The sequence below is a fragment of the Narcine bancroftii genome, unplaced genomic scaffold, assembly GCF_036971445.1.
Source record: "Narcine bancroftii isolate sNarBan1 unplaced genomic scaffold, sNarBan1.hap1 Scaffold_113, whole genome shotgun sequence".
Lineage (NCBI taxonomy): Eukaryota > Metazoa > Chordata > Chondrichthyes > Torpediniformes > Narcinidae > Narcine > Narcine bancroftii.
Window position 1 is genome coordinate 515,885 of NW_027211848.1, and position 27,370 is coordinate 543,254.

Consider the following 27,370-nt stretch of genomic DNA (forward strand, 5'->3'; position numbering starts at 1 on the left):
AGGTAAGGAACAGTGGGGAACAGTGAAGAGTTGTGGTGAACAGATGTGGAACAATAGGGTACAGTGGGAAAATGGGGTACAGTGAGGAAAATTGGGATAAATGGGCAAGAGTGGGGAACAGTTTGGAAACAGCTGGAAAACAGTGAAGAACTGTGGGGAACAGATGTGGAACAGTAGGGAACAGTGAGAAAAATGGGTAACTTTGGGGAACAGTTTGGGAACAGCTGGAGAACAGTGGGGAACAGTGAAGAACTGTGGGGGAACAATGGGGAACAGAGGGGAAGAATGAGTAACAGTGGGGAACAGAGGGTAACAGTGGAGAGCAGTGGGGAACATTTGGCGAACATTGGAGAATGTGGGGAACAGTGGTAAAAAGTGTTTGACAGGTGGGGAACAGTGGGGAACCGTGGGGAACACGTAAAATTGTTGGGGAACTGTACTATGGAGGGCAACAGCTGGGAAAATTGAGGAATGTAAGGAAGGAAAGGGGAACAGTGGAGATCTCTGCGGAACAGTGGGCAACAGAGGGGAATAGTGGGGAGCAGTGGGGAACGGATAGCGAACTGTGGAGAATGGGAGAACAGTGGAGAAAAGTGGGGAACAGATTGGGAAATGAGGGGAACAGTGGGGGACCATGGAGAACAGTGGTGAAACGTGGGGAACTGGTGGGAAACAGCAGGCAGAACAATGGAGAACAGGTGTGGAATAGGTGACGAACAGTGGGAAACAGTTTAGAACAGATAGGGAACTGATGGGGAACTCTGGGGACTTGTGGGGACTGTTGGGAGGGCAGAAAGGTACATATATACAGATTTGAAATATGCATTTGGAGTGGTACACACATTTAGGAAAATTTGGAAAGAACGAGGGATGATAACAACAAGATGAAAAGAACTGGCTCATGAGCAACTAACTGAAAAGACTTTGGAAGCATTAATCAAACCAGAAAGAATTGCCACAGTACATGTACCAGGTCATCAGAAGGGGAACTCACCAAAAGCACGAGGAAATCGGATGGCTGATGAACTGGCCCGACAAGCGGCACGATCAGGAAAAGTACATCCACCTGATGGCTCTGATACCTCTCAGAGAAGGGCTGAAGAAGGTCCTATCTTTTCCCTCCCTGAAGAAGAAAAAAATGGAAAAGATGGGAGCAAAGAAGACGGAAAATGGTGGCTCCCCAATGGAAGACAATTGTTAAATAAAGAAATCACCCAGCAGATACTAGGGGAACTGCACTCATGCTCCCACCGGGAGTGCAAGCACTGTGTGATGCATTCTTACAAACTTATGCCTGCAGAGGAGTCTATATCCTAGCAAGACAGGCAGTGAACCGCTGTGTGATCTGTTTAAAGGTTAATAAGAAAGTTATAAGAAAGTTATGAAAGCTATGCCTGGAGGAGTACCACCTTTAGCAATCTGGCCATTTCAGCGGATACAAGTGGATTTCACCAAACTCCCTAAGGTCCAGCGATGGAAATTTCTACTAGCAGTTGTGGACCATTTCACGAGATGGGTTGAAGCGTTCCCCACCGTCAATGCCACTGAACAAGCATATAATTCTGGAAAAAATTGTACCCCGATATGGAATAGCCGAATCCATCAATTCAGATCAGGGAAAGCACTTCGCTTCTAAAATTTACAGCCTGGTCTGTGAAACCTTAGGGATAAAATGGAAGCTGCATACTCCAAGGCATCCAGAGTGGAACAAATGAATGCCACTTTAAAAATGCAAATTACATAACTAAAAGAAGAGACTAAATTACCCTGGACCAAGTGCTAACCAATAACTCTTCTCAGAATTCGGACAGCCCCATGACAAAACATTAATATCCCCTTACGAGATGTTATTTGGACTCCCATATTTGGGGCGGATAGAAGGAATACCTACAGTCAAAAACAATGATGTGTTTTTAAGGAATTATCGACTGGCAGTTTCTCGTTCTCTTGCAGATTTAAAAGCTAAGCGTCTGCTGGTGCAGAGCCCTCCTCTGCATTTCCCTATCCACTCTGTGAATGCTGGTGACTGGGTCCTGATCAATTCGTGGAAAGAAGAAAAGCTTCAGCCCTGGTGGAACAGACCATATCTAGTACTATTGACCACAGAAAAATCAGACTGAACAAAGGAAAAGGGGTGGACACATGCTAAAAGTTAAATAAATGGGCCCCAACAGTATCAGATAGATGTTTTCGCTGTAAGAAGGAAACGGGAACAACAGTATATTTCAATTTGGGCATGTGAGAAAGTGGAAAAGTTTTGGGAAGATCTAAATCAGGTATTAAATAAAATCACAAAAAATAACATATCAAAAAATCCAGAGATTTTTCTTCTAAATAATATAAGAAGTAAAGAACGTGGCCTCGATTTGTATGAAGCGCAAAAAAGATTTATTACGATAGCCTTAGCTGTAGCAAAAAAATGTACAATGTCAACCTGGAAATCAGAAGATAGCCTGGGAATACAGCAATGATACATGGAAATGAATAAATGTATTGAATTGGAAAAATAACATATAATTTAAGAAATAACATCACAGTATTCGAACAAATTTGGGAACCGTACATGGAACACAAAAGAGAGGTCCTACCGCAGACCACCACCTCTTGAAATGACAGAATGAGAAGTAGACGAAATGAACTGACCCAGTGTGTAAAAGTAGATGACACAATTTTCTTGTCTATTTCATTGTGTGATAACATTGTTTAATGGGTTTATTGTATTGTATATGTTGAATGTTTAGTGGGTGGGGAGGGGGGTGGGACACTATATATTCAAGAGGGAAACGTTTGTGGGTATTTTGGTGAATATGGCTCATAGTGTGAAGAAAAAAAACTTTAAAAAAAGAATAAAGGGACCTGTGGTCCCACCACCAGCCACAGAAAGAAGGAAAGAGGAGTAAAAAGGAACAGAAAAGAAAACTACAATAATGAAACTTTTGCGCTTACTATTTCAATTTGACTTATACATATCATAACTTTGCGTGTTAAACCTAAAAATTATTTTATCTCTCTATGTACTAATTATGCTAAGAACCAAAATCAAACAGATTGTTGGGTTTGTGCGAAAATACCACACCATGGCAAGTCAGGAGTCCCCTTAGTAGCAATCCCTCTCTCCCTACACAAATTATTTGATATATAGATCTTGCCGAGCAACAGTGATCCAACCATTGAAGATAAATACAAAGGGTGGTCGATACGACCAAAACCAACAAAGTCACCAACTCCTCAGTCTGGAGAGATGCTTCCTTTTGAGAAACCAACTAGGAGTTTCCAATTTCATGAAGAATTAGACCGTCACACGACTGTGAATCCCACACCCGGTAAATGGCACATATTGGGTGTGTGGACGTAAAATTTATTCATGGTTACCCGGAGAAAAGGAATGTTGGAATCGGACAAAAGGATTTATATTGACCTGTACACCTAAAGGTTGGAGTGGATTTTATTACCTGGCATACTTAATTCCCAATGTCCGTGAACTTAACCAGCTACCTGTACTAGGCTTGTCCCATGGGAAAAGCAAAAGGGTGACTGAAGGAGATCGTCTCATGTGGAGGTTTTTCCCAACATATGGAGCTGCACAAAGTGCGGTTGAGATTCAAAAATAGCAGCCACCCTAGATGAACTAGTAAATAATACGAACCTGGTACTTGGGGAAGTCCAATCCCAAGTCTGGGCAATAAATACAGAAATGGCCACCATGCAACTTACAGTCCTCCAAAAATGCATGGCCCTTGATTTTATTTTGACAGAGAAAGGGCTTTAATTGGTTCTGAATGTTACACATACATCCTGGATGAATCAGCTAATATCTCGGATTTGGTGGTCCATATTAAAAAGTGTAGAGAGAAGATCCAGGAGACTAGAGATAAATATAAAAAAGGAGGTGATTGGACATGGGGAGATTGGAATTTCGGAGGTTGGGTGCCATGGTTAATGCACTCTGCTATATCTGGCTGAATGATTCTAGTGGGCTTATTGATTGGATCAGCCATCCTACGATGTTTTATCACAAGATCCATTTGCTCAGCTACTGGAGCGAAGCAGGTGGTATTAAAAAATCCCATGGCAGATGAACAACGACAAATTCAACTCATGTTACAATTTGAGGAAACAAAAGGTGAACAATAATGCAGTTTAATCAGAAATACATGATAACGAGAAAAAAGGAGGAATTGTGAAAAACAGTTGAATATGATTAAACTCGCACCATTCTGTGAAAAATGATGGAATGCAAAGTATGTAGATAAGAGCTTGAGAGTAGACAGTACTAGCCAGTGGGCCCCTTCTTATCTCAAGCCCCAAGGATGCAAGGAACTGGTTCAGGTTGGTACAGTGACCTAAGATAGTCTATAGCTAGTACTGCGATTGCCTAATAGGGACATGAACAGGCAATGTATGAAGAGGGAAGAACTGAGTGATACCTGGATTGATGGAAGGGAGAAGGAGAATGTTGTAATGTATTGGGATTCTGATTGGAAGAAGGTAAATGAAGGTGGGGTGATGTTGAACGTAGGACTGTAGAAAAGAGTGATGATTCTGAACTTCCGGTATGTCCCCAGACCAGGGACACCCGACTCTGCAGACTCGAAATAAAGATGAACCTGTTCTTAAAAACTTTGTCTCCAGACTAAGGATTGTGAACTTTATATTTCACGGTGGGGAATGGATGGTGAACAGTGGAGTAGTGTGGGAAAAAGTGTGGAAAAGTGGGGCACAGTTGGAAAACAGATGATCTTCTGATGGTCAACAATGGGGAACCATGGGGTACGTTGGGGAACAGTGCAGAACATTGTTCCCCACAGTTCTCCTTTCCACATTATACCCCCTGCTCCCCATTATTCCCCTCTGATCCCAATTGTTCTAGTGTTCCCCACGGTTCCACACTGTTCTCTAGCTGTCCCCCCGGTTCCATACTGTTCCCCACGGTTCCCAAATTTTCCCCACTGTTATGCATTATTCCCACTGTTCCCCACTTTTGCCCTCTGTTCCCCATTTAACCCACTGTTCCCCATCAACTGTTCCACACTGTTGCCCATTTTTCCCAATGTTCTCCACTGTTCCCCATATATACCTCTGTTCCCCAGTGGTTCACACCTGTTCCTGACTATTCCCCACAGTTCCCCACTTTTCCCCTCTGTTCTCCACTGTGCCCCTCTGTTCCCCAGCTGTTCCCCATCTGGCGGAAGAATGAGGAGCAGTGGGGAACAGAGAGGCACAGTGGATAACAAGTGACGAACAGTGGAAAACAAGCGAGTAACAGTGGACAAATGTTGGTAACAGATGGGGAACAGCTGGGAACAGAGGGAAAAAGTCGGGAACAGTGGGGAATAGTGGTGGAACAGTGGGGAACAGTGGGATAAATGTGGAATGGGGACAGCTGGAGAATAGAGGGGAACAGGGTGGAACAGATGCAGAATATTGGGGAAAAATAGTGAACAGTGTGGAGCAGGGGGTTCAAATGGAGAACACTATGGAACAGTGGGGAACAGTGAAGAACTAAGGGGAAGAATGAGGAACAGAGTGGCACAGTGGGGAGCAGTGTAGAACAGGGGGGAAGATTGGGGAAAATGGGCAACAGGGCAGAAACATAGAAACATAGAAGATAGGAGCAAGAGTAGGTCATTCGGCCCTTCGAGCCTTCTCCACCATTCAATGAGATCATGGCTGATCTTAAAGTTCAGTACCCCGTCCCCGCCTTCTCTCGTAACCCCTAATTCCCTTATACTGAAGAAATATATCTAATTCCCTCTTAAATATATTCAATGAACCTGCCTCTACTGCTCTGTGTGGCAATGAATTCCACAGATTCACCACGCTCTGGGTAAAGAAATTCCTCCTCATCTCGGTTCTAAATGGTTTGCTTATTATCCTCGAACCATGGCCCCGGGTTCTGGACACCCCCACCATTGGAAACATCCCTTCCGCATCCATTCTGTCCAGTCCTGCCAGAATTTTATATGTCTCTATGAGATCCCCTCTCAATCTTCTAAACTCTAGCGAGTACAATCCCAAATTGTGCAATCTTTCCTCAGAAGTTATTCCTGTCATTCCAGGTATCAGCCTGGTGAATCGCCTTTGCACTCCCTCCATTGCAAGAACATCCTTCTTCAGATAAGGCGACCAAACCTGCACACAATACTCCAGGTGTGCTCTCACCAGGGCTCTGTACAACTGCAGTAAGGTATCCTTATTCCTATACTCAAATCCTCTTGATATGAAGGCCAACATACCATTTTCTTTTTTAACCGCCTGCTGTACCTGCATGCTCGCCTTCAGTGACTGGTGCACAAGAACCCCTAGATCTCTCTGCACTTCCCCATCTCCCAATCTATTGCCATTCAAATAGTAATCTGCCCTCCGGTTTGTATTACCAAAGTGGATAAGCTCACATTTATCCACATTGTAGTGCATTTGTCATGTAACTACCCAGTCCCCCAATTTATCCAAATCACACTAGAGCTTCCTGACCCCCTCTTCAGTGCACACAACCCCTCCTAGCTTAGTGTCGTCTGCAAATTTGGAGATATTACATCCAATCCCCTCATCTAAATCATTAATGTAAATTGTGAACAGCTGGGGTCCCAGTACAGATCCCTGTGGCACCCCACTGGTCACCGCCTGCCACTCAGAAAATGAGCTGTTTATCCCAACTCTCTGTCTTCTATCTGCCAGCCAGTTCTCAATCCACATCAATACCTTGCCCCCAATCCCATGAGCCTTGATTTTGCATGCCAGTCATTTATGTGGAACCTTATCAAGGCCTTTTGGAAATCCAGGTACACCACATCCACTGGCTCTCCCCCATCTATTTTACCTGTCACCATTTCAAAGAATTCCAATAGATTTGTCAAGCACGATTTACCTTTTGTAAATCCATGTTGACTCCGTCCGATCCCTTCCCTGCTAGTCATATGCTCCGCTATTACATCCTTAATAATGGATTCCATCATTCTGCCCACTACTGATGTAAGGCTCACCAGCCTATAATTCCCCACTTTTTCTCTACCCCCCTTTTTAAATAGTAGCGTAACATTAGCTACCCTCCAATCCATGGGAACTGATCCTGAGTCTATCGAGTTCTGGAAAATTATTTTTAAAGCATCTGAATGTCCACTTCTTTAAGTACCCTAGGATGTAGATTATCAGGCCCTTGGGATTTATCGGCCTTCAATCCCTTCAATTTTCCCAAGACCATGTCCTTAGAGATACTGATTTCTTTCAGTTCCTCCCTTGCATTGGTGTCTATGTTTCCCAACATCCTTGCGAGGTTATTGTATCCTCTCTTGTTAAAACAGATCTAAAGTAAGAATTTAATTGGTCTGCCATTTCCTTATTCCCCATTATATATTCCCCTGATTCTGCCTGCAAGGGACCTACTCTGGATTTCACCAATCTTTTCCTCTTGACATATCTATAAAAGCTTTTGCAGTTGGTTTTTATGTTTGCCGCAAGCTTACTTTCATAATTTATTTTTGCCCTCTTGATTAATCCCTTTCTCCTCCTTTGCTGCATCTTGAACTGTTCCCAGTCTTCGGATTTGGTACTTTTTTTGGCCAATTGATATGTTCTCCCTTTGGACCCAATGCTGTCTCTAATTTCCTTTGTTATCAACGGTTGAGTCACCTTTCTTGGTTTACTTTTATGTCAAATCGGTATAAATGATTTCTGCAATTCTTCCATTAGATCTTTGAATGCTTTCCATTGTCTATCCACCGTCAACCCCCCCACCCCACCATAAACCACCCAATCAATCTTACTTAACTCCCGTCTCATACCATCATAATTCACTTTATTTAAATTCAGGACCTTAGTCTCGGTGATAATTTCTTCACTCTCCATGTCGAGTGAGAATTCGATCATATTGTGGTCGCTCCTACCCAAAGGGCCTTGTACAACAAGTTTGCTGATTAGGCCCTTTTCATTGCATAATACCCAGTCTAAAATGGCCTGCTCCCGAGTTGGTTCCTCGACATATTGGTCTAGATAACCGTCCCGTAAACATTCAAGGAATTCCTCCTCCTCAGTATTTTTACTAATTTGACTAGTCCAATCGATATGTAAATTAAAGTCTCCCATAATGACAGCTGTTCCCTTATTGCATGTTTCTCTAATTTCCCTTATTATCACCTCTACATTACTATTTGGAGGCCGATATACCACCCCCACTAACATTTTCCACCCCTTGCTATTCCTCAGTTCTACCCATATAGATTCCGTATCTTCCGAGTTAATATCCTTCCTGTCAATTGTGTCGGTTCCTTCTCTCACCATCAAAGCTACCCCACCCCCTTTTCTTTCTTGTCTACCCCTCCAAAATATTGTATACCTCGGGATGTTAAGCTCCCAGTCTTGCCCACCTTGCAGCCATGTTTTGTAATCCCAATCAAATCGTATTTGTTTGTCTCAATTTCCACAGCCAATTCATCTACCTTGTTCCGAATGCTTCTTGCATTAAGATATAAAGCCTTCAGATTTGCTTTTTTCACCCTCCTTGCTCTTTCTGATTTTTCCTTACACTGCCTAACCCAACTTTTCCTATTTTATCTTTCCTGTCCTTTGCTTATCATACAGGTTCCCATCCCAGTGCCAAAGTAGTTTAAACCGCATCCGACGGCTGCACCAAACCTAGCTGCCAATATATTGACCCCTTTTGGGTTTAGGTGTAACCCATCCTTTTTGTAAAGGTCATGCCTTCCCCAAAAGAGACCCCAATGGTCCAAGAAGCCAAAACCCTATCTTTTACACCAGCCCCTCAGCCACACATTCATTTGGCTTAACCTTCCATTTTTGTCCTCACTTGCACTTGGCAGAACAGATGCAGAACAGTGGGGGAAAGTAGGGAACAGTGTGGAACAGGGGGGACAGCTGTAGAACTGTGGGGACAGATGGGGAACAGAGTGAACCCATGGGGAACAGTGGGTAATTCCTGGGAGCAGTTGGGAACAGATGGTGAACACTGGAGAACTGTGCGAAACAGAGTGTGGAAAAATGGGGCATAGATTGGAAAGAAGAGCATCTGATGGGCAACAATGGGGAACCATGGGGTATTGTTGGTAACAGTTGGGATCTGTGGGGAACAGTGCGGAAGAGATGTGGAACAGAAGGGAAAAGTGGGAGAAATGGAGAACAGTAGGGAACAGAGGGTAACAGTGGGGAACAGTTCGGGAACAGCTGGAGAAAAGTGGGGAACAGTGAAGAACTGTGGGGAACGGAGGGGAACACAGGGTAACGGGGAGAGCAATGGGGAACAAAAGGCGAAAATTGGAGAAAGTGTGCAACATTGTTCAAAAGTGTGTGATAGGTGGGGAACAGTTGGGGAACAATGGTGTATTGAGGGCAACAGTGGGAAAAATTGATAAATGGATGGAAGAGATGGGGTAAAGTGAGGATCACTGAGGAACAGTGGAGAAATGGGGTGAATAGTGGGGAGCAGTGGGGAACAGATAGCGAACTGTGGAGAATGGGGGAACAGTAGGGAAAATATTGGGAAATTAGTGGAACAGTGGGGAACCATGGGGAAAAGTGGGGAACTGGTGGGAAATAGCTGAGGAACAATGGGAAACTGATGGGAAACAGTGGGGAACCGTGGGAGACAGCTTTAACGATGATGTATGGTGCACTGAGACAGAAACTGTGACACCGAATTCAGATCAATGAGAAGGTTTATCAGTGATGAAGGATAAACTGTGTCAGATACTTTGAAAACCAGGTTCACAGTGGGGAGGAGGTTTATTGGTGATGTATGGTAGACTGAGACGGATACTGTGAAACTGGGTTCACATTAGTGAGATGGTTTAACGTTGAGGTTCAATGAACTGTGACAGGTACTGTGACACCAGTTTCACAGTGTGGATGAGGTTTAAACGTGACACGAGATATATTGTTGCAGATACAGTGACACAGAGTTAACAGTGGGGAGAAATTCTCATGGTGATTTTCGGGAGACTGAGGGAAATATTATTTCACCAGGTTCACAGTATGAAGAAGGTTTAACAGTGATGTATGTTTGACTGAGGTAGATAATGTGACACCATTTTCATAGCGGGAAGAAGGTTTAATGCTGATATTTGGTAGACTGAGGCTTATACTGTGACACCGGGTACACAGTGGGGAGAGGATTTCACGGTGTTTTACAGGAGTCTGAGGTAGATACTGTTACACCGGATTCATAGTGGGGAGGTTCATCAGTGACACATGATAAACTGTCAGATACTGTGACACCAGGTTCACAGTGGGAAGGAGGTTTAACGGTTTTATACGATACACTGTTGCAGATACAGTGATACCGGTTTTACAGTAGTGAGAAGGTTTAATTGTGACGTACGATAAACTGTAGCAGGTTCTGTGACACCAGGTGCACAGTGGGGATTAGGTTTAACATTGATTTAATGTAGACTGAGACCGATTACTGTGACACCGGGTTCACAACATTGAGAAAGGTAATGTACGATAAACTGTGTCAGATACTGTGAAAACCTGGTTCACAGTGGGGAGAAGGTTTATCAGTGATACAAAATAAACTCTGGCATGTACTTTTATACCGGGTTCACAGTGGGTAGAAGGTTTAACAGTGATGTACGGTAGACTGAAACGGATACTGTGAAACTGGGTTCACATTAGTGAGATGGTTTAACATTGAGGTTCAACGAACTGTGGTAGGTACTGTGACACCAGGTTCACAGTGTGGACGAGGTTTAAACGTGAAACGCGATACATTGTTGCAGATACAGTGACACAGAGTTAACAGTGGGAAGACATTTTAATGGTGATGTTCGGTAGACTGAGGCATATACTGTGACTCCGGGTACACAGTGGGTAGAAGGTTCAACGGTGATTTACGGGAGTCTGAGACAGATACCGTGACACCGGGTTCACAATGGGAAAAAGTTTATAGGGTGATGAAAAATAAGCTGTGGCAGATAAACTGACACCAGGTTCACAGTGGTGAGTGGTTTAATGGTGATGACGGAAGACAGAGGCAGATACTGTGACACCAAATTGACAATGAGGAGAACGCTTTTCTGTGATGTACAATAAAGTGTGTAAGATACTGTGACCCCAGGGTCACAGTTGGGAGAAGGTTTAACTATGGTGTATGGTAGACTGAGGCAGATTCTGTGACACTAGGTATACAGGGGGTGGAGGATAAACAATGATGTACAGAAAACTGTGGCACATAAAGTGACACTGATTTCACTGTTGGGAGAATGTTTAATGTTGGGATACAATAGACAGAGGCAGATACGCTGACACCAGCTTCACAGCGGGGAGATTGTTCAATGGTGATGTACGATAGACTGAGATAGATACTAAGACAATGGGGGTTCACAGTAGGAAAAAGGTTTAACAATAATGTACTATAACCTATGTCAGATACTGTGACAGCAGGTTCACATTGGGGAGAATGTTTAATGTGCTGTACGGTAGACTTTGGCAGATATTGTGACACTGAGGTCACAGTAGTGAAAAGGTATTTTAACGGTGATGTACGCTAGACTAGGGCAGTACTGTGACACCAGGTTGACAGTGGGGAGAAGGTTTAACGGTTATGTACAGTAGATGTTGGCAGATACAATAACACTGGCCTTACAGTGGGAAGAAGGTTTACTGGTGATGTAAGGGAAACTGAGGCAGATTCTGTAACACCGGGTTCACAATGGGGTGAATGTATAACAGTGGTGTACAAAAAACTGGGGCAGACAAAGTGACACTGGTTTCACAGTTGGAAGAATGTTTGATGGTGATGTATATTAGACGTATGCAGATACTCAGACACCAGCTTCAAAGTGGGGAGCAAGTTTAACAGTGATGTACGGTTGACTGAGGCAGATACTGTGAAACCAGATTCACAGGGGGAGAAGCTTAAACGATGATGAATGGTAGACTGAGTCTGATACTGTGATACAAGGTTCACAGGATGAAAAGGTTTAACAGTAATGTACGATAAACTGTGTCAGATACTGTGACACCAGGTTCACAGTGGGGAGAAGGTTTAATGGCAATGTATGGTCATTTGAGATAAATACCATGACACCAGGCCCACAGTGGGGATGAGGTTTAACTGTGATGTACGGTAGACTGAGGCAGATACTGTGACACCATGTTCATAGTGGGGAGAATGTTTAATGGGTGTACAACAAACTGTGGCAGATGCTGTAACACCAGGCTCACAGTGGGTAGAAGGTTTACTGGTGATGTAAGGTAGACTTTGGCAGATACTGTGACACCAAGTTCACAGTAGTGGAAAGCTTTAACAGTGATGTACTATAAACTGTGGAAGATACATTGACACCAGTTTCACAGTTGGGAGAATGTTTTACAATGAAGTACAGTAGACTGAGGCAGAAACAATGACACCAGGTTCACAGTGGGGAGAAGGTTTACTGGTGGTGTCAGGGAAACTGACGCAGATAGTGTGACACTGGGTTGACAGTGGGGAGAATGTTTAACAGTGCTGTACAGTAAACTATGACAGACAAAGTGACACTGGTTTCACTGTTAAGAAAATGTCTAATGGTGGGATATGATAGACGTAGGCAGATACTCTGACAGTGGGTAGATTGTTTAATGGTGATGTACGGTAGACTGAGACAGATACTTTGACATCAGGCTCATATTGGGGAGAAGGTTTAACGGTGATGTACGTTAGAGTGAGGCAGATACTCTGACACCAGGCTCACTGTGTTGTTCATTTCCCTTATTTACATCTAATTTATATGCTAGATTTTTTTGTGGCAACTTGATGATGGGGTGGTGAATTGGATTAGTAAATATGCAGACGATACTAAGATAGGTGGAATAGTGGATAATGAAGAAGGTTTTCAAGGATTGCAGAGGGATTTGGGCTGCTTAGAAAAGTGGGCTGAAAAATGGCAGATGGAATTTAATGCTGATAAGTGTGAGGTGCTTCATTTTGCTAAGAAGAATCAGAACAGGACACATGTGGTAAATGGGAGAGCATTGGTGAATACAGAAGAGCAGAAAGATTTAGGAGTAACGGTACATCGTTCCCTGAAGGTAGAAACTCACGTGAATAGGGTGGTGAAGGAGGCTTTTAGTATGCTGGCCTTTATCAATCATTGCATGGAATATAGGAGTTGGGAGGTGATGTTGAGATTGTATAAGACGTTGGTGCGGCCTAATTTGGAGTTCTGTGTGCAGTTCTGGTCGCCTAATTATAGGAAGGATATAAACAGAGTGGAGAGAGTGCAGAGAAGGTTTACCAGAATGTTGCCTGGGTTTAAGCATCTGGAGTATGGGGAGAGATTGGACAGATTGGGTCTTTATTCTTTGGAGCGTAGAAGGTTGAGAGGGGATTTGATAGAAGTATTTAAGATTATGAAAGGGATAGACAGAATGGATGTGGATAGACTATTTCCGTTAAGAGGAGGAAAGTTTAAAACAAGAGGACATGAGTTAAGAATTAAGGGGCAGAGGTTTAGAGGTAACATGAGGGGGAAATTCTTTACTCAGAGAGTGGTAGCCGTGTGGAATGATCTTCCGGGAGAAATAGTGGCGGCGGAGTCAATTGTATTATTTAAGAAAAGGTTGGACAGGTATATGGATGAGAAGAAGATGGAGGGTTATGGGCATTGTGCAGGGAGGTGGGATTAGAAAGGGGTGTTTGGTTCGGTGCGGACTAGAAGGGCCTAATGGCCTGTTTCCGTGCTGTAATTGTTATGTTATGTTATATGTTATGTTAACATGGCAAATATTGAGAATTGAGAACATCTGATTTGATAGAGGTATTCAAAAGTATAAGGGGAAGAAGTGAGATCGATGGTAATATTCAAGGAAATGTTGGCAAGATATATGGACAGAATAGGTGTGGAGGGTTATGGGCATTGTGCAGGGAGGTGGGACTAGAGAGGGGTGTTTGGTTCGGTGTGGACTAGAAGGGCCTAATGGCCTGTTTCCGTGCTGTAATTGTTATGTTATGTTAACTTCCAAACATTCCATAAACTTCTTTTCTAATCAGATTTTGTTCATTTAAATAGGTCTCTTAAGTATTCTGCACAAAATTAAATTCGTTACTTGGGTTTGGTTCAATGGCACTTCAGTCTGCTTCATTATTTTTTTAGACCCTCGTTTTGTGCTTTCTGCTTTGCCCAGCAGATTCACCAAATAGGCATCCAACTCTGTCTTCTCAGCTTGACCCAACATCTCCTCTGTAAACTTAAGCAAACCAAGGAGACCAAAGTTAAAATTTTCATATTTGCATTTTCAAAAACAAAAATGGCGCTGTGACCTGTAGTTTCACATCTTAATCCCACTTGCTAAACTTGCAAGCAATTGCACCTCATCCTACAGCTGGAAAATTGCAATAGAACTGGTTGGTTAAAGCAAAGATACCTCCCAGTCACCCCATTAAAGGCCTCCAAGTTAACAACAGGTTGCAACCCGTCAGTTCAATACAAAGATCTGTATCAGGAAGATTAACGGGCTTTAAAAAAAATAATTTCCACTATTGAAAGAAAACTCATCAGGGAACACCAGGCTCTTGTTGAACAATTCCTGTTGTATTCCTCAAAATGGTTTGATCTTGATTTCAAGCAGAGTCATTTGGTGAGATTGTTGGTCCAGAACAAACTCTGCCCACACACTCCCTTAAATACCTGCAAAGTCCTGGCTCAGCTCTGCTCCATGCTAAAGCTATCAGAGCTTTACTGAAGAGGTAACTGACTTCAGATGCTGGTACGTTGAGTCAAAAACACCCTAATACTTCCCTGAAAAACACACCTCTCTCTGAAAACCATCAAGAACCTTCCTGAACTGTAATCATTGATATTTAGAGCACCAAAACCTGGTGAACTTAAATTCTGTGCACAGTATCAGAATGGCCTGCAACCAGTGAACTTGGAGGAATGAGACTGTGAACTAAAGAACTTTTCTGAACTTACACACACATTACACACATGTGCACTTAGAATTAGAAGGGGGTTAAGTTAGATAAAGTAAGTTGAAGTAGTAAAATAGTGATAAGTTAAAGTGTAATTCCATTTTCATGTTTAAAAATAATTAAAATCAACTTTTGTTTAAGTAACCATTTTTCAGGTGAATATCTATTTCTGCTGGGTTTTGAGATCCTCTGGTCTCGTAACACAGCACCAAGCTTCTGAACAACCTTAATTCTTAAAGTTATGATAATAGTCCATTAATGGACCCTTGAATCTTTTGAAAGTTATTATTTTACTCCAATTTTTTTTTTAATATCGACAAGACATAATATCATTTAACCGTTGTGTATGTGTTGTTGGAGAATTGTCTTTCCATTCAATCAGAATTAGAGTTTTGGATGCCGTATTTGAGAAAAGATGTGCTGGTGTTGGAGGAGGTTCAAAGATGATTTACTTGAATATCAGGAATGATAGGGTTAGTTTATTAGGAACAATTGTTGACTCTTCGACTGTACTAGTTGGAGTACAGAAGGATAAGGGGGACCTCAGAGGCATTTCAAATGCTGGAAGATATGGCAAAGATGCTTCCCATGGTAGGTGACTCTACGACAAGAGAGCATAATTACAGGATAAAAGGGTGATAAAACAGATGTGGAAAAATTGATTTTGTCAATGGGTTGTGAATCTGTGAACTGAGATCATTGGGTATATTTAAGGCAGAGATTGACAGGTATTTGATTAATCAAGGAATCAAGGGTTATGGGTAGAAAGTTGGGCAGTGGGGCTGAGTGGCAGAATGGTGGAACAGACTCGATGGGCCTACTTCTGCTCCTAGACCTTGTGATCTAAATCCTGTGGAAGACCTAGACAACCCTCCTCTTGTATTCCATTCATAGAAAACAGTCTACATGGTGGTTTTATGTCATGTGAACCCATTTCCGATTGAATGCCATGTTACAAGTGACCCAATGCAAATTCTGCATTGACAGGACTACAGCTTCCTGATTTTAAAAATTGTTATCGAGCAGCTCAAATGAGATTTCTTGCTTCCTTTTTTGAAAGAGAAACATTGACATCAAATAAAATAGGAGAGAGAAAAGCAGAAGAATTTATCTACAAGTGGGATTTGATATTAATGGTTGGTGATAAAGATACACCATTTTGAAACATTTGTTTAATATATGGAATAAAATAAATGATGAAATTGGTCTAAGTGAATGTACATCACCCAGAATGGCTTTGATTCAAAATCGTCGTATCTTTTTCAAAGGATCATACATTTCTGGATAGCTGGTTTTGTTTCGTAAGGGGATTATAAATTTGGAAGATTGTTATGAAAAGGGGTCAACTAATGTCATCAGAGCAACTGATAAATTATTATCATATAACTCATAGCAATCTTTTTTGCTATTTCCAATTACGAGCATATTTGAAGGATAAGTTCGGACCAACCATGTTATACTGAAATAGAAATTCTTCCTAGAGGAATTGTTAAAAAATTTACTTCGATAATGGCCTCTTCATTACAAGTACGAACTTTTAAATGAGGAGTTCTTAAGTCGAGACAAAGGTGGGAAATGGATCTGAATATTGTAATTGATTGGCAAATATGGGCATATCCATGTAAGGATCTCAATGTAAGACATAAATTAGTTCAGTTTAATTCTTTTTACATCAGTAATGTAGCAGATGTCACCAAGGATTTTATCTGAAGCTGCTCTTGGAGTAAGGTGACTCAGGCAGTTGGATATGAAAAGCTCTATAGGAAGATAATTTGGCCACAGAGATCACGTGATCCAAGGGAGTTGTATTAATTCACTTCAACTCAGCATTTTGGATCTATTGACCAGAGTTCCACACTGCAGCAGTGATGAAGGAATTCACAACTAGTTTTTTTCTTCTACAGTTACTTCTTACACCAGAGAAATTGAATAGAATAATATCAGAATTATCAGATCAATGTTTTAGGGGTGGTGAAGATGTAGCAACTTCCTTGCATTCAACCTAGCTTTGTCCTTATGCAAGATCTTTTTGGGGAGAACTACAAATTTTTTGGAACAAGTTATAGGAGTTGTTTTTCTGCAAAATCCAACCTTACCTTTATTAGGAAATATTGAAGGAACAAGGATCAAATTTAAACTATTAAAGTATCAATTGAAATTTGTTAAATTAATGTTAGCGGTGATGAGGAAATGTATTTCACTTTCTCGGAAATCAGATATATTTTTAGGGATGCCAAGATGACATGCAAAATTTCAAAGTTTTATGTCTTTGGAAAAAATTACATTAGTTTGAGAAATATATACTCTATGTTTTTGCAAATTTGGCACCTGAATATTCAAATATTAGACTTCAATTTATAATAATGCCCTTTCCATCCTTCTAGACATACGAGATTCTCCTCTAAGTTGTAAAATGTTTATTTAGATGTGTTGGATTTCCTCGCCACCACAAACTCTGGGGAAGCGGAGAACTAACACAGGGCACCAGAAAACAGGAAGACCACACACAATCAACATCTGAGAAGCAGAGGATTCAATCCACAGGTCAGTGACCATGGAACCAGACCAATGAGGGGTTCTGCTGCTGAAGGACCCACATAGGTGATAGGCTATTGGAAATTAGAGGAGAGGAACCCAAGCAGGTTGTGGGCTTCTGGAGAAAGCAGTCAAGGAACTCACACCAGGCCGTGGATTGCTAGAGACTGGTTCGAAACTGGCTAAAAGAGTATCAGGTATCAGACTTGTGATATGAGTGGGTGCTAATCCTCAACATTCATTGGAGCGCTTTCATCCCTAACGTCGAAGTACTCAAGATGGCAGAGGTCGACAGCATCGAGTCCACACTGCTGAAGATCCAGCTGCGCTGGGTGGGTCACACCTCCAGAATGGAGGACCATCACCTTCCCAAGATTGTGTTATATGGCGAGCTCTCCACTGGCCACCATGACAGAGGTGCACCAAAGAAAAGGTACAAGGACTGCCTAAAGAAATCTCTTGGTGCCTGCCACATTGACCACTGCCAGTGGGCTGATATCGCCTCAAACCATGCATCTTGGCGCCTCACAGTTCGGCGGGCAGCAAACTCCTTTGAAGAAGACCGCAGAGCCCACCTCACTGACAAAAGGCAAAGGAAGAAAAACCCAACACCCAACCCCAACCAACCAATTTTCCCCTGCGACCGTGTCTGCCTGTCCCGCATCGGACTTGTCAGCCACAAACAAGCCTGCAGCTGACATGGGCATTTACCCCCTCCATAAATCTTCGTCCGCGAAGCCAAGCCAAAGAATAATTGGTTCCTAATCGTGTCAGAGGTTCAAAACAGGAGCACGCATTGCCAATGACTTGGATTAGTCTATGAGCATTGAAAGAGAATCCACAAGCCCTCAGTGACTTGGCCCAGGGATCAGGGTGGGGGGGGGGGTGGAAGAGGGGAAGGGGGAGAGCACGACTCTCTTTTGCTTCTTTCTCTGACTGCAAAAGGCATTTCAGGCAATCTCTGCCAATGGCGAATCTGTCTGCCTCACAGCAGGAAAAAAGCAATTTTGTGTGATATGACACTTTTTAATTACATGACAGTAAATTGTCTCCTGAAATAGAGAGAGACGTTCAAGTTTCAAACTATTACAAACTCAACTTGCCAGAGCTACCTGGATTATATCTCATCCCCCTTTTCCTTTGCAAGGACACCATTGATTTTATCACAACTCCTATGCTCCATCTGACCAGTGACAGATTATATATTTAAAAATTGTATATTGACATGTTTTTGAAATAGATGGATTGTAGGAGTTGTGTAGGTCACAAACACAAACACTTCACAAAACAGCTCATACTTAAAATGCAAGTTTTAATGGTTCTTGAGATACTAAGAACAATGGAATGTTTGCTTTATTAAAACCTGAAGAATTTGTGAAGGAAGGAAAGACTGCTGGTCAAACGGAGAGACCATCTGTTGATTAGGTGTATTTTTTAAAATTGAAACTAAGTCAATAGAGTGCTGAGAGATGGCAGCGGTTTGAATAAGCAAGTTCTTGATTCAAGTTCCTGCGCAGACAGGCTGGAGTCCGTTGGCTCATGATTCATCCTTTTGAAGAGACATAGTGGACTTCAAAGGAAGAAATGGTGGCACATGTCATGTGATGAGACATTTTGGAGAAACATTACAAACGAGATGCAGAAGTTGTTGTCCATCCTGTAGGGAAGAGAGGATTGAACATACAGTCATCAGAGATGGTACAGTTACATAGTCTTCTCCTTCGACCAGGAGTAACAAGTGGATTTTAAGGAGAAAGACCACTTCTGTCTCTTTGAGATCAAGAGGGCAGCCTCGTTGTGTCCATGGAAATGGCCACTTTTGAAGAATAAAGTAAAAGTGATCTTGTATTTGCAACATAACCATTTTTAAATGGTGACTGAGTTCAGTCCTTGACTGGGTTTATGAAATCATTGTGGAAGAAAATAGCCACTCCACTGTCTCTTTGAAAAGAGAACAGATTCATCATGTGGAAGAGATTCGGAAACCTCCTGCAAGAGAGGAAAATAAACTCTCACAGAGTAAGTTTCAGAGCAATGTTTCTTCATCCAAGAAATTCAGACGAGTTTGAAAGAGGACCGATGACGATGTTTCCAAATACTTCAGTAGCTTTTGAGCCACAATTTCCATGGACAGGGTGTCAAACGACTCAAATCCAGATACAACCCTTCACAAAGCTCAAGTCAACCAGGAGATACAAACTCCTGACTGCAATGTTGCTGTGCACATTTGCTACATTATTGAAGTCTCACATTGCTTACAGCAGATATTCAAAGTCAAGCAATAACTGAAATAACAGAATATTACAGGACGGTACAAGCCCTTTGGCCCAAAATGTTGTGCTGATCTAGATATTTCTAACAAAAAAAATAATGCCCTGTAGCGGCTACTGCGGTAGATGTTACTAAATAAAGGCAAACACACACAAAGGTAGTCAACTCAAGACTGGTTTATTGCAGACATACACAGACCTTTTATTTTCTGCCTGTTAATGAGCTCGTTAGTGAATACCTTCTGGTCCACAGGACCAACAGGTTAAAGCTACGAGCCATTAGCGCCCCGCACCTTTAGGCAGGGGCTTCAACTGATCCACTTGCTGTACTTTGGCACCCAGCTCTGTTAGCCCGCGATCTGTCAATTAAGTCTATGAATTGACAGTGGTGGTTCACAATACCGCGCTGTGCACTCGCTATATCACACCCCCCAAAATCGTCACTATAACTTAAGATGCCAGATACGCTTGATTTAGGCAGACGTCCATGTCGCCTGGGTTGATGGCACTGAACTGGTGAAGTAGGGTCCGTATGGCGGGTTTAAGTCTGTCCACGCTCAATAGCTGCGGATGCCCTCCGATGTCCAATGTATATACCACTCCATATCTCTTAATCAAACAAAATGGTCCTTCATGTGGTTTTAGTAACAGTGCCCCTGGAACCTGTCTTCATACAAATACAAATTCAGTGTTTAGTAGTGATTGGGGCACTTGTTGCCGAGGTTTGCCATACCAGTTGGTGGAGGATGGTTTGCTGTTAGCAATACCCTTACGGAGTTGCTGAAGGAATTCCATGTCTGAATTGCTTCTGAAGTGAATATCTCCTCGAACTCTAAGGGCCAGACAAAACAACAATTCTGCAGATGATGTAGACAGATTTTCTTTTGGAGCTGTTCATACTCCTAATAGAACCCAAGGTAGTTCATCGACCCAGTTGGGGCCAGTGCTTCAGGCCTTCAGTGAAGATTTAAGTTGATGATGGAAACGTTCCACCAGGCCATTGGACTGCGGATGGTACGCAGTAGTGTGGTGCAATTGTGTACCGCAAAAATGAGCCAAGGAAGCCCATAATGCCAAAGTGAACTGTGCTCCACGGTTATGTATGTCGGCACTCCAAATCTAGCAATCCAATTTAAGATGAATGCTCTCGCATATGCCTCAGTATTACTGACTGGTAATGGAATGGCCTCTGGCCAGCGTGTGAAGTGGTCAACTACCATGAGAATATACCTCATGACCTGTGATACTGGTAATGGTCCAACCAGATCCACGTGCACATGCACTAATCTTTTGCGTGTTGTCGGGAATGACTGCAGGGGTGCCTTGGTGTGGTGCGGAATTTTCACAGATTGGCAGGATATACACGTTCGGGCCCATTGAGTGACGTCTTTTTTCAGCCCATGTCACATGTACTTATTTGACATTACTTTGACTGAAGTCCAGATGGATGGGTGTGATAGATTGTGAATGTCATGTTGTGGTGCCACCTGTTGAATGTCGAGTCCAGTGATAGCTATACTGTGTGCCTGTATATCCGGATCCGCAGATTGTGCCGCAGCCAGTTCAGCAATGTTGACTCCACCTTGAATATGGCACACACTTGATCTAGAGAGCACATCTGCGACCAGATTGTCCCTTCCTGAAATATGACGTATGTCCGTAGTAAACTCCGAAATGTAGGACAAATGTAGTTGTTGTCTTGCCAACCAAAGATCTGTGAATTTGCTCAAGGTGAAAATTAGAAGTTTATGGTCTGTGAATATGGTGAAATGTCGACCTTACAAGATATAACGAAAGTGCCTTATAGACAGATAAAGTGCTAATAGCTCTCAATCAAAGGTGCTGTATTTAATTTCTGCTGGTCTTAGATGACGACTCAAGAAGGCAAGGGGCTGATAATGGCCATTGACGTATGTTCCAGATCTGCACTCACAGCTGTTCCTGAGGCATCAATGCAGTTTCAGGATTTGGATGCGCAAGCATTGCTGCTTTGGCTAATAATTATTTGGCGGACATAAATGCAACCTCTGCCTCTGAGGTCTAGTAATGTTTTTGTTTGGAGCAGAGATGATGTCAAACAGGGGTTGCAGGATGTCAGCAATCCCAGGAATAAATCTGTGATTAAAAAATTATCATTCCCAAAACCTTTTCCAGCCGTTTGACAGTGACAGGTCTGGAGATTTTATGGATGTCGTCTACCTTGCCTGATAATGGAGATATGCCGTCTGCTGTAATTTTATGCCTTAAGAATTCTATGGTTCACTTGCCAAATTGACACTTCTCAAGATTAATTGTCAGTCCAAAGTCTTGGAGCCATTGGAAAAGGCAGCGCAAATGGAGGCGGTGACCTTGCTCATTTTGACTGCTACAAGGAAGTCGTCCAAATAAATAAGCGCAAAGTCTAAATCTCTGCCAAGAGCGTCCATAAGCAACTGAAAAGTTTGCATGGCATTCATACCAAATGGCATTCTGAGGAATTCATAAAGACCAAACGGCGTAATAATTGCTGTCTTGGTCATATCATTCTCATGAATTGGTATCAGATAATATCCCTTAACCAAATCAATCTTTGAAAGTATGCGGCAATGATGTAGATGGGCGGCGAAATGCTGTATGTGTGGAATTGGGTATCTGTCAGGTGTTGTGTCATCATGAAGCCTACAGTAGTTGCCGCAGTGCCTCCATCTGCCTGTCTCCTTGACTACCATATGCAAAGGTGAGGTCCAAGGGCTCTTTGAGCATCGGATGATACCCAATTCTTCCATTGCTTTAAATTCTGCCACAATTTATCAAGCACCAGACGCTGAGCCCTGACATGGGCCAGTGGGCCTGATGTGTCAATGTAATGAGACCCACCATGGACTATTCTTGAGGCATTGGAGTTCAGGGTGAGAATATGGGGAAATTCAGGGAGTAGACCAGTATATGCATCCATGTGTAACGTATGTACTCCGAGCTGTGAAACTCTCCCCTTGATGCACGCCAGTGGATATGTCTGAAAGATGGTGATGTGAACTAGTTTACTCTGCTTTATGTCTACCAATAAGTTGTGGGAACATAAAAAATCCACACCCAAAATAGGTTGAGCGACAGAAGCGAGGACACAATTCCAATGTAACGTGGTTCCACCTATTCCGACTCATCTAGTGCCAAAACTTGGAATGGCAGTTTCATTCGCCCCTCTCAGGGTCAAGTGCTGTTTTTTGAGTCCTTTCAAAATAGGTCGGCAAACTAAGTTCAGCACCTGTGTCTACAAGAAATTTGTGCTTACCTGCATCGTCCTGAAGATACAATAGGCCTGTATATATGCCAGCTTCCAGCGCTCTTGTTTTCCGACTTCTTTTTGTAGTAGGTACATGCTGGATGCACTTATGGGCATAGTTTCCCCAGTGGCGATGGTAAAATCACCACTCTCGATGTACATCAGCATGTTCCTCTTTCTTGGTTTGGACTGCAGATACTGGAGTTTGGTAGGATGCGGGAGATGCTTCTGCAACAGAAACAGGATGTATTGGGGCAGACTCTTGTGTCGGAGTACGATAGAGCCTGTCAGCCTCTTGAGCCACGTCATGGAGATGGTGAAAATCCATGTTACCAATGTGTATGGCCACGTGAGCGGGAATTTTTGACAGAAATAAGGTTTAAAAAAGCAGACAATGGGAAGGACCATCTGACAACGCCAGCATCTCATTCATCAGGTATGATGGATTCTTGTCAGTTTGGCCTCCCACGTTCAAATCCACGCTCATCAAGTAAGTTCCAATGTGTCAAGAAGAAACTACCGGAACCTGGTGCCCTGGTCTTCTGCTGGAGGATGAGCAGAAAACTTGCTTACTGGCAATGCAGTGGCCACGCCCAATGTAATCACGACTTGCCAAAATTTTGTGTCTTCCGCCATTATACCCCAAAAATGAAACTGGGTTTCAGCTTGAAGAAACCAAATTTGTGGCTGATGTGTCCAGAAAGGAGGCAAATGAAGCCCAACTGCATTAACTGTCATGGCGGCAGCAGTTGTTCCTGCTGTTGAAATGTCCTCCTTTTCCATAATGATTCAAATTCATTAAATCTTAACTTTGGGATCACCAATGTGTAGCGGCTACTAAATAAGGGCAAACACAAACAAAGGTAGTCAACTCAAGACTGGTTTATTGCAGACATACAGATCTTTTATTCCCTGCACGTTAATGAGCTCATTGGCGAACAACTGCTGGTCCATAGGACCATCACGTTAAAGCTATCAGCTTTATAGCCCTGGGCCTTCATCTGATCCACTGGCTGTACTTTGGCGTCCAGCACTGTTAGCCCACAATGTGTCAGGTAAGTCTGTGAACTGACGGTGGCGCCCTCTACAACCTGTTTTTCTTTCACCCATGTATGCCTGTCTAAGAGTCTCTTAAATGCTCCTTACGTGATATTGTAATGAATAAATACATTTGGAGAATTTGGTAATATTTGCGATTTTGGTAAGATTTAGTGTAGGTTACATACATACATACATACCTTTTAAAACAGATCTTATTTGAAACATTGAAGATTTATGCACATACACAAGTAGGTGTTAACCGAACTGATGTCATAAAATGAATGACCATTGTTTGGAAATGGAGCCAGGATGGCTGCAAGTACCTTTCTGCAGGGTGCTTACAGGAAAGTCACTCCTGGGTTTTGTTTATCTAACAACAGCTTGAGCAGAAGAAAGAACTCCTGTTGTTTGGAATAAGAGGAATGGAACTCTGTGGTAGCTTAAAGAAAGAAGTTACCATCTGGAAAACCCTGACGGGGCAAGTTTGATCAGCGAGACATTGAGGTGACTCATGGTGGTACCTCAGTTGTGGAAATCCTGGAACAACAAATCACTCTCTGCAAACCCTACAAGAACCTTTACCTGAGCGGTAAACATTTACCTTTCGAGCACCAAAACCTGGTGAAATTTATACATGATCAATTCTGTGCACAGCAGAAGAATTGCCTGGATCCAGAGAACTTGGAAGTAGGAGAAGAGAGATTGAACTGTGAAACAAAGACCTTTTCATAAAATTTAAACACATTACAAACATGTGTGCTTAGAATTAGGAGGGGGTTAATTTGGGTTAGTTAAGTTAAAAGTTTCATTCTATTTTCATGTTTAAAGTTGATTAAAAAGAACTTCTGTTTTAAAAACCACATGTCCTGGTGAATGTCTATTGCTGCTGGGTTTTGGGGTCCTTTCGACTTGTAACAATATCTTCTTAGATAATGACAATTTGGCCTGTTCAAAGTAGGAAATGGCTTCTACTAGCAGGAGTTTCTATTTGAGAAAAAATATTGATAGGTGGCTGGCCACATGTTTCCTAAAAATTAATACCCTCTCCCTCCCTAAACAACATTCAGCCCCGTGACATCTTTCTGCATTGCATTACTGGGACCACCAAGGACCTGACCCATTTCCCATCTCTCCTTGCAATGCCAATATGGCAGCTCCCATTAAGAACAGACAAATCACATTTTAATTCAGCAAGCAAGATGAAAATCATCCTGACATCCTGCTTAAAAAGAAGGGGAAACAAACCTTCCTAATTTTGTCACTTCATTTTAATTTTGATTCACATGGGGCATTAGTAAAAAGTGTCCCATCCATTTTGTCACCAAATTATGAGTAGAATCATGATCGCTGTTCATGAAAACCCAAAACCTTCAATGTTACACAGATAATCTAGGAAGAATTCTGTAACAAAAGTAAATAAAACATTGAAATAATTTCCCCCTTATAAACACAGACATTGTAGTGCCAAGCAACGGGGCAAGCAAAAAAGGCCAAATCTCTGCAACACTCAGACAGTCCAAGATGGCACAGACACCCCTTCATTGCCAAGAAGGAGCCCGCGTCTAGCACCATGTGCGGGCTGAGGAGTCCTTCACTTCGTGTAGCGGCCAGCCGGCCGGAGAGTGACGTAATGATGCAAGTCTGCTGGAAGTCAAAGGGTACGTCAACAGAAGTGGCCAGGCCAGCAAGCACATGTGGGGAATTTAAACCAGTAAATCCAGTCTTTGTTTTACACTACCTTGTGTGGACGTCTCTTTATTTGGTAGCGCTGCCGCAGCGGATGCTACATGGTGATAACTTCTTACTTGCTGCAACCAAATAGGTCTGCAAGATACACCAACCAAAATAGAAAACATGACCAGAAATTCAGAGATCATAAATTTAAAAGGTGGTGAAATCTTTACGCTGTATTGTTAACACCAAAGTCCCTCTATTTTTCAAGGCATTCGGACAAGTAACTGAGAAACATTACATTTTAAACACATGGTGTAAGGGATACTTGAATGTGAGGAGTCAAGCAAGTGCTAAATAAGGATGAAGTATAATGGGTTAACTTAAGGATAAGGGATACTGGAATGTGAGGAATCAAGCAAGTGCTCATTAGAAATGAAGTTTTATGGGTTAAATCAGGGTGAAGGGATGCTGGAATGGGAGGAAGGGTTAGGAAGGGTTATAAAAGTATAATAAAATAGGTATCTTCAAAACAGGATAGCAAGTAAATAGCTTTAGCAAGTCTTGGGGATTGGTTAATGAGTAAAGAACAAAGACATGATATTTCCTGGCTAACAAGTTTGCAGATAGGCACATAAACTGATAAGAAGTTAGAATCCACGTGGGTGGAACTACCTAATGCTAAACCAATGCAGGAGGCAGAAGAATGTTAGGGGGAAGGTATCTCTGTACTGAAATGAAATGTATAAAAGTTAGGTCTGCCTCAGTATCTGTGTGTATTCCCAGGGTAAGGGGAAGCACCCAACTTTGCATTGTTGTAATAGTATAATAAAGATCTTTGTTCTCAATTTTGTCTCGAGCAAATTCTGTGAAGATACTTCTGCTTCCCACACGGTAAGTCAGGATCAGAAGGGGAGGAACATTATTGTTCAAGTGACACAACTTTAAAAAATATCATCTATCTTGATGAAGAATGTGATCCTACATCAGGAAAAACGGATGGAATCAGACACATTCTATGAGCATTGGGAAGCAAAGAAAAATGGATTGGTTTTCCATCCCTTCCGAAGCGACCCGACTTGCGACCGTCATGGAGCCCGATTGATCAGTCAGATTCCAAAACGGTCGCAAGTCGGAGATTTCCCCCGTGTGAGGAGCCCTGAAGTCTAAGAGCCTATTTTTAACATCAAATGATTTGCCAAATGAGAACAGAGACATGTGCGGATTGAGTTTGTAACTCAGTGTCTCGGGGTCCATCGGCTGGGGGCAGCCATCTTAATTTCTGTGCGCATGCGCGAGTCATCAGTTCGCGCTTGCGCTAAGCTTTCGCTTTGTGGCCGTCATTTGGCACATGTGTATCAGCCGCACATGCGCAAACCGAACGCCAAGTGGCGAACCCATCGCGCATGCGCCAACCAAAGACGTTCCAATCTCCTTCTTACCCCTCTCCCGCCCCCTCCCGCTGCCAGTTACCCCGCGGCCTCCGGCCTCGCACCGACGCCTCAGCTCCACCCAAACACCCTGTCGGTACCAGCCTCTCACGGGTGGGTCCCATCGGGCTGCGGGTCGCCCGCTTTCCCTGGACCGCGCGGCTGAGGAAGGTCCCGGCGCCGCCGCTAACTTCTTCCCGTTAGACCCGCTGTGACGCGACGGACCCCGAGCAGAAGACGCCACCGTCAACTTCCC

At 42.8% G+C, this 27,370-nt stretch overlaps 1 protein-coding gene and 1 long non-coding RNA gene across 2 annotated transcripts; both read right to left on the reverse strand.

Annotated features, from left to right (window-relative positions):
• Positions 1 to 1,000: 1,000 nt before the first annotated feature.
• LOC138750291 (uncharacterized) lies at positions 1,001 to 27,309 on the reverse strand. The gene is made up of 3 exons (XR_011349232.1): positions 27,220 to 27,309; positions 25,752 to 25,837; positions 1,001 to 1,123 (listed from the first exon to the last, which is right to left on the reverse strand). It is a non-coding gene; the product is annotated as an uncharacterized lncRNA (long non-coding RNA).
• LOC138750290 (endophilin-B1-like) lies at positions 13,374 to 27,370 on the reverse strand. Its single transcript, XM_069912390.1, has 3 exons — positions 27,227 to 27,370; positions 22,982 to 23,200; positions 13,374 to 14,181 (listed from the first exon to the last, which is right to left on the reverse strand). Exons 2-3 carry the CDS (start codon positions 23,138 to 23,140, stop codon positions 13,996 to 13,998), a joined length of 345 nt encoding a protein of 114 aa, XP_069768491.1. The 5' UTR covers positions 23,141 to 23,200; positions 27,227 to 27,370; the 3' UTR covers positions 13,374 to 13,995.

Coding starts and splice junctions, on each gene's coding strand:
- LOC138750290 (XM_069912390.1), bottom strand. CDS start 23,140: ATGCTGATGTACATCGAGAGTGGTGATTTTACCATCGCCACTGGGGAA. Junction 14,182..22,981: donor GTATCTTCAGGACGATGCAG/GTAAGCACAAAT, acceptor GGTTTGCTTAAG/TTTACAGAGGAGATGTTGGG.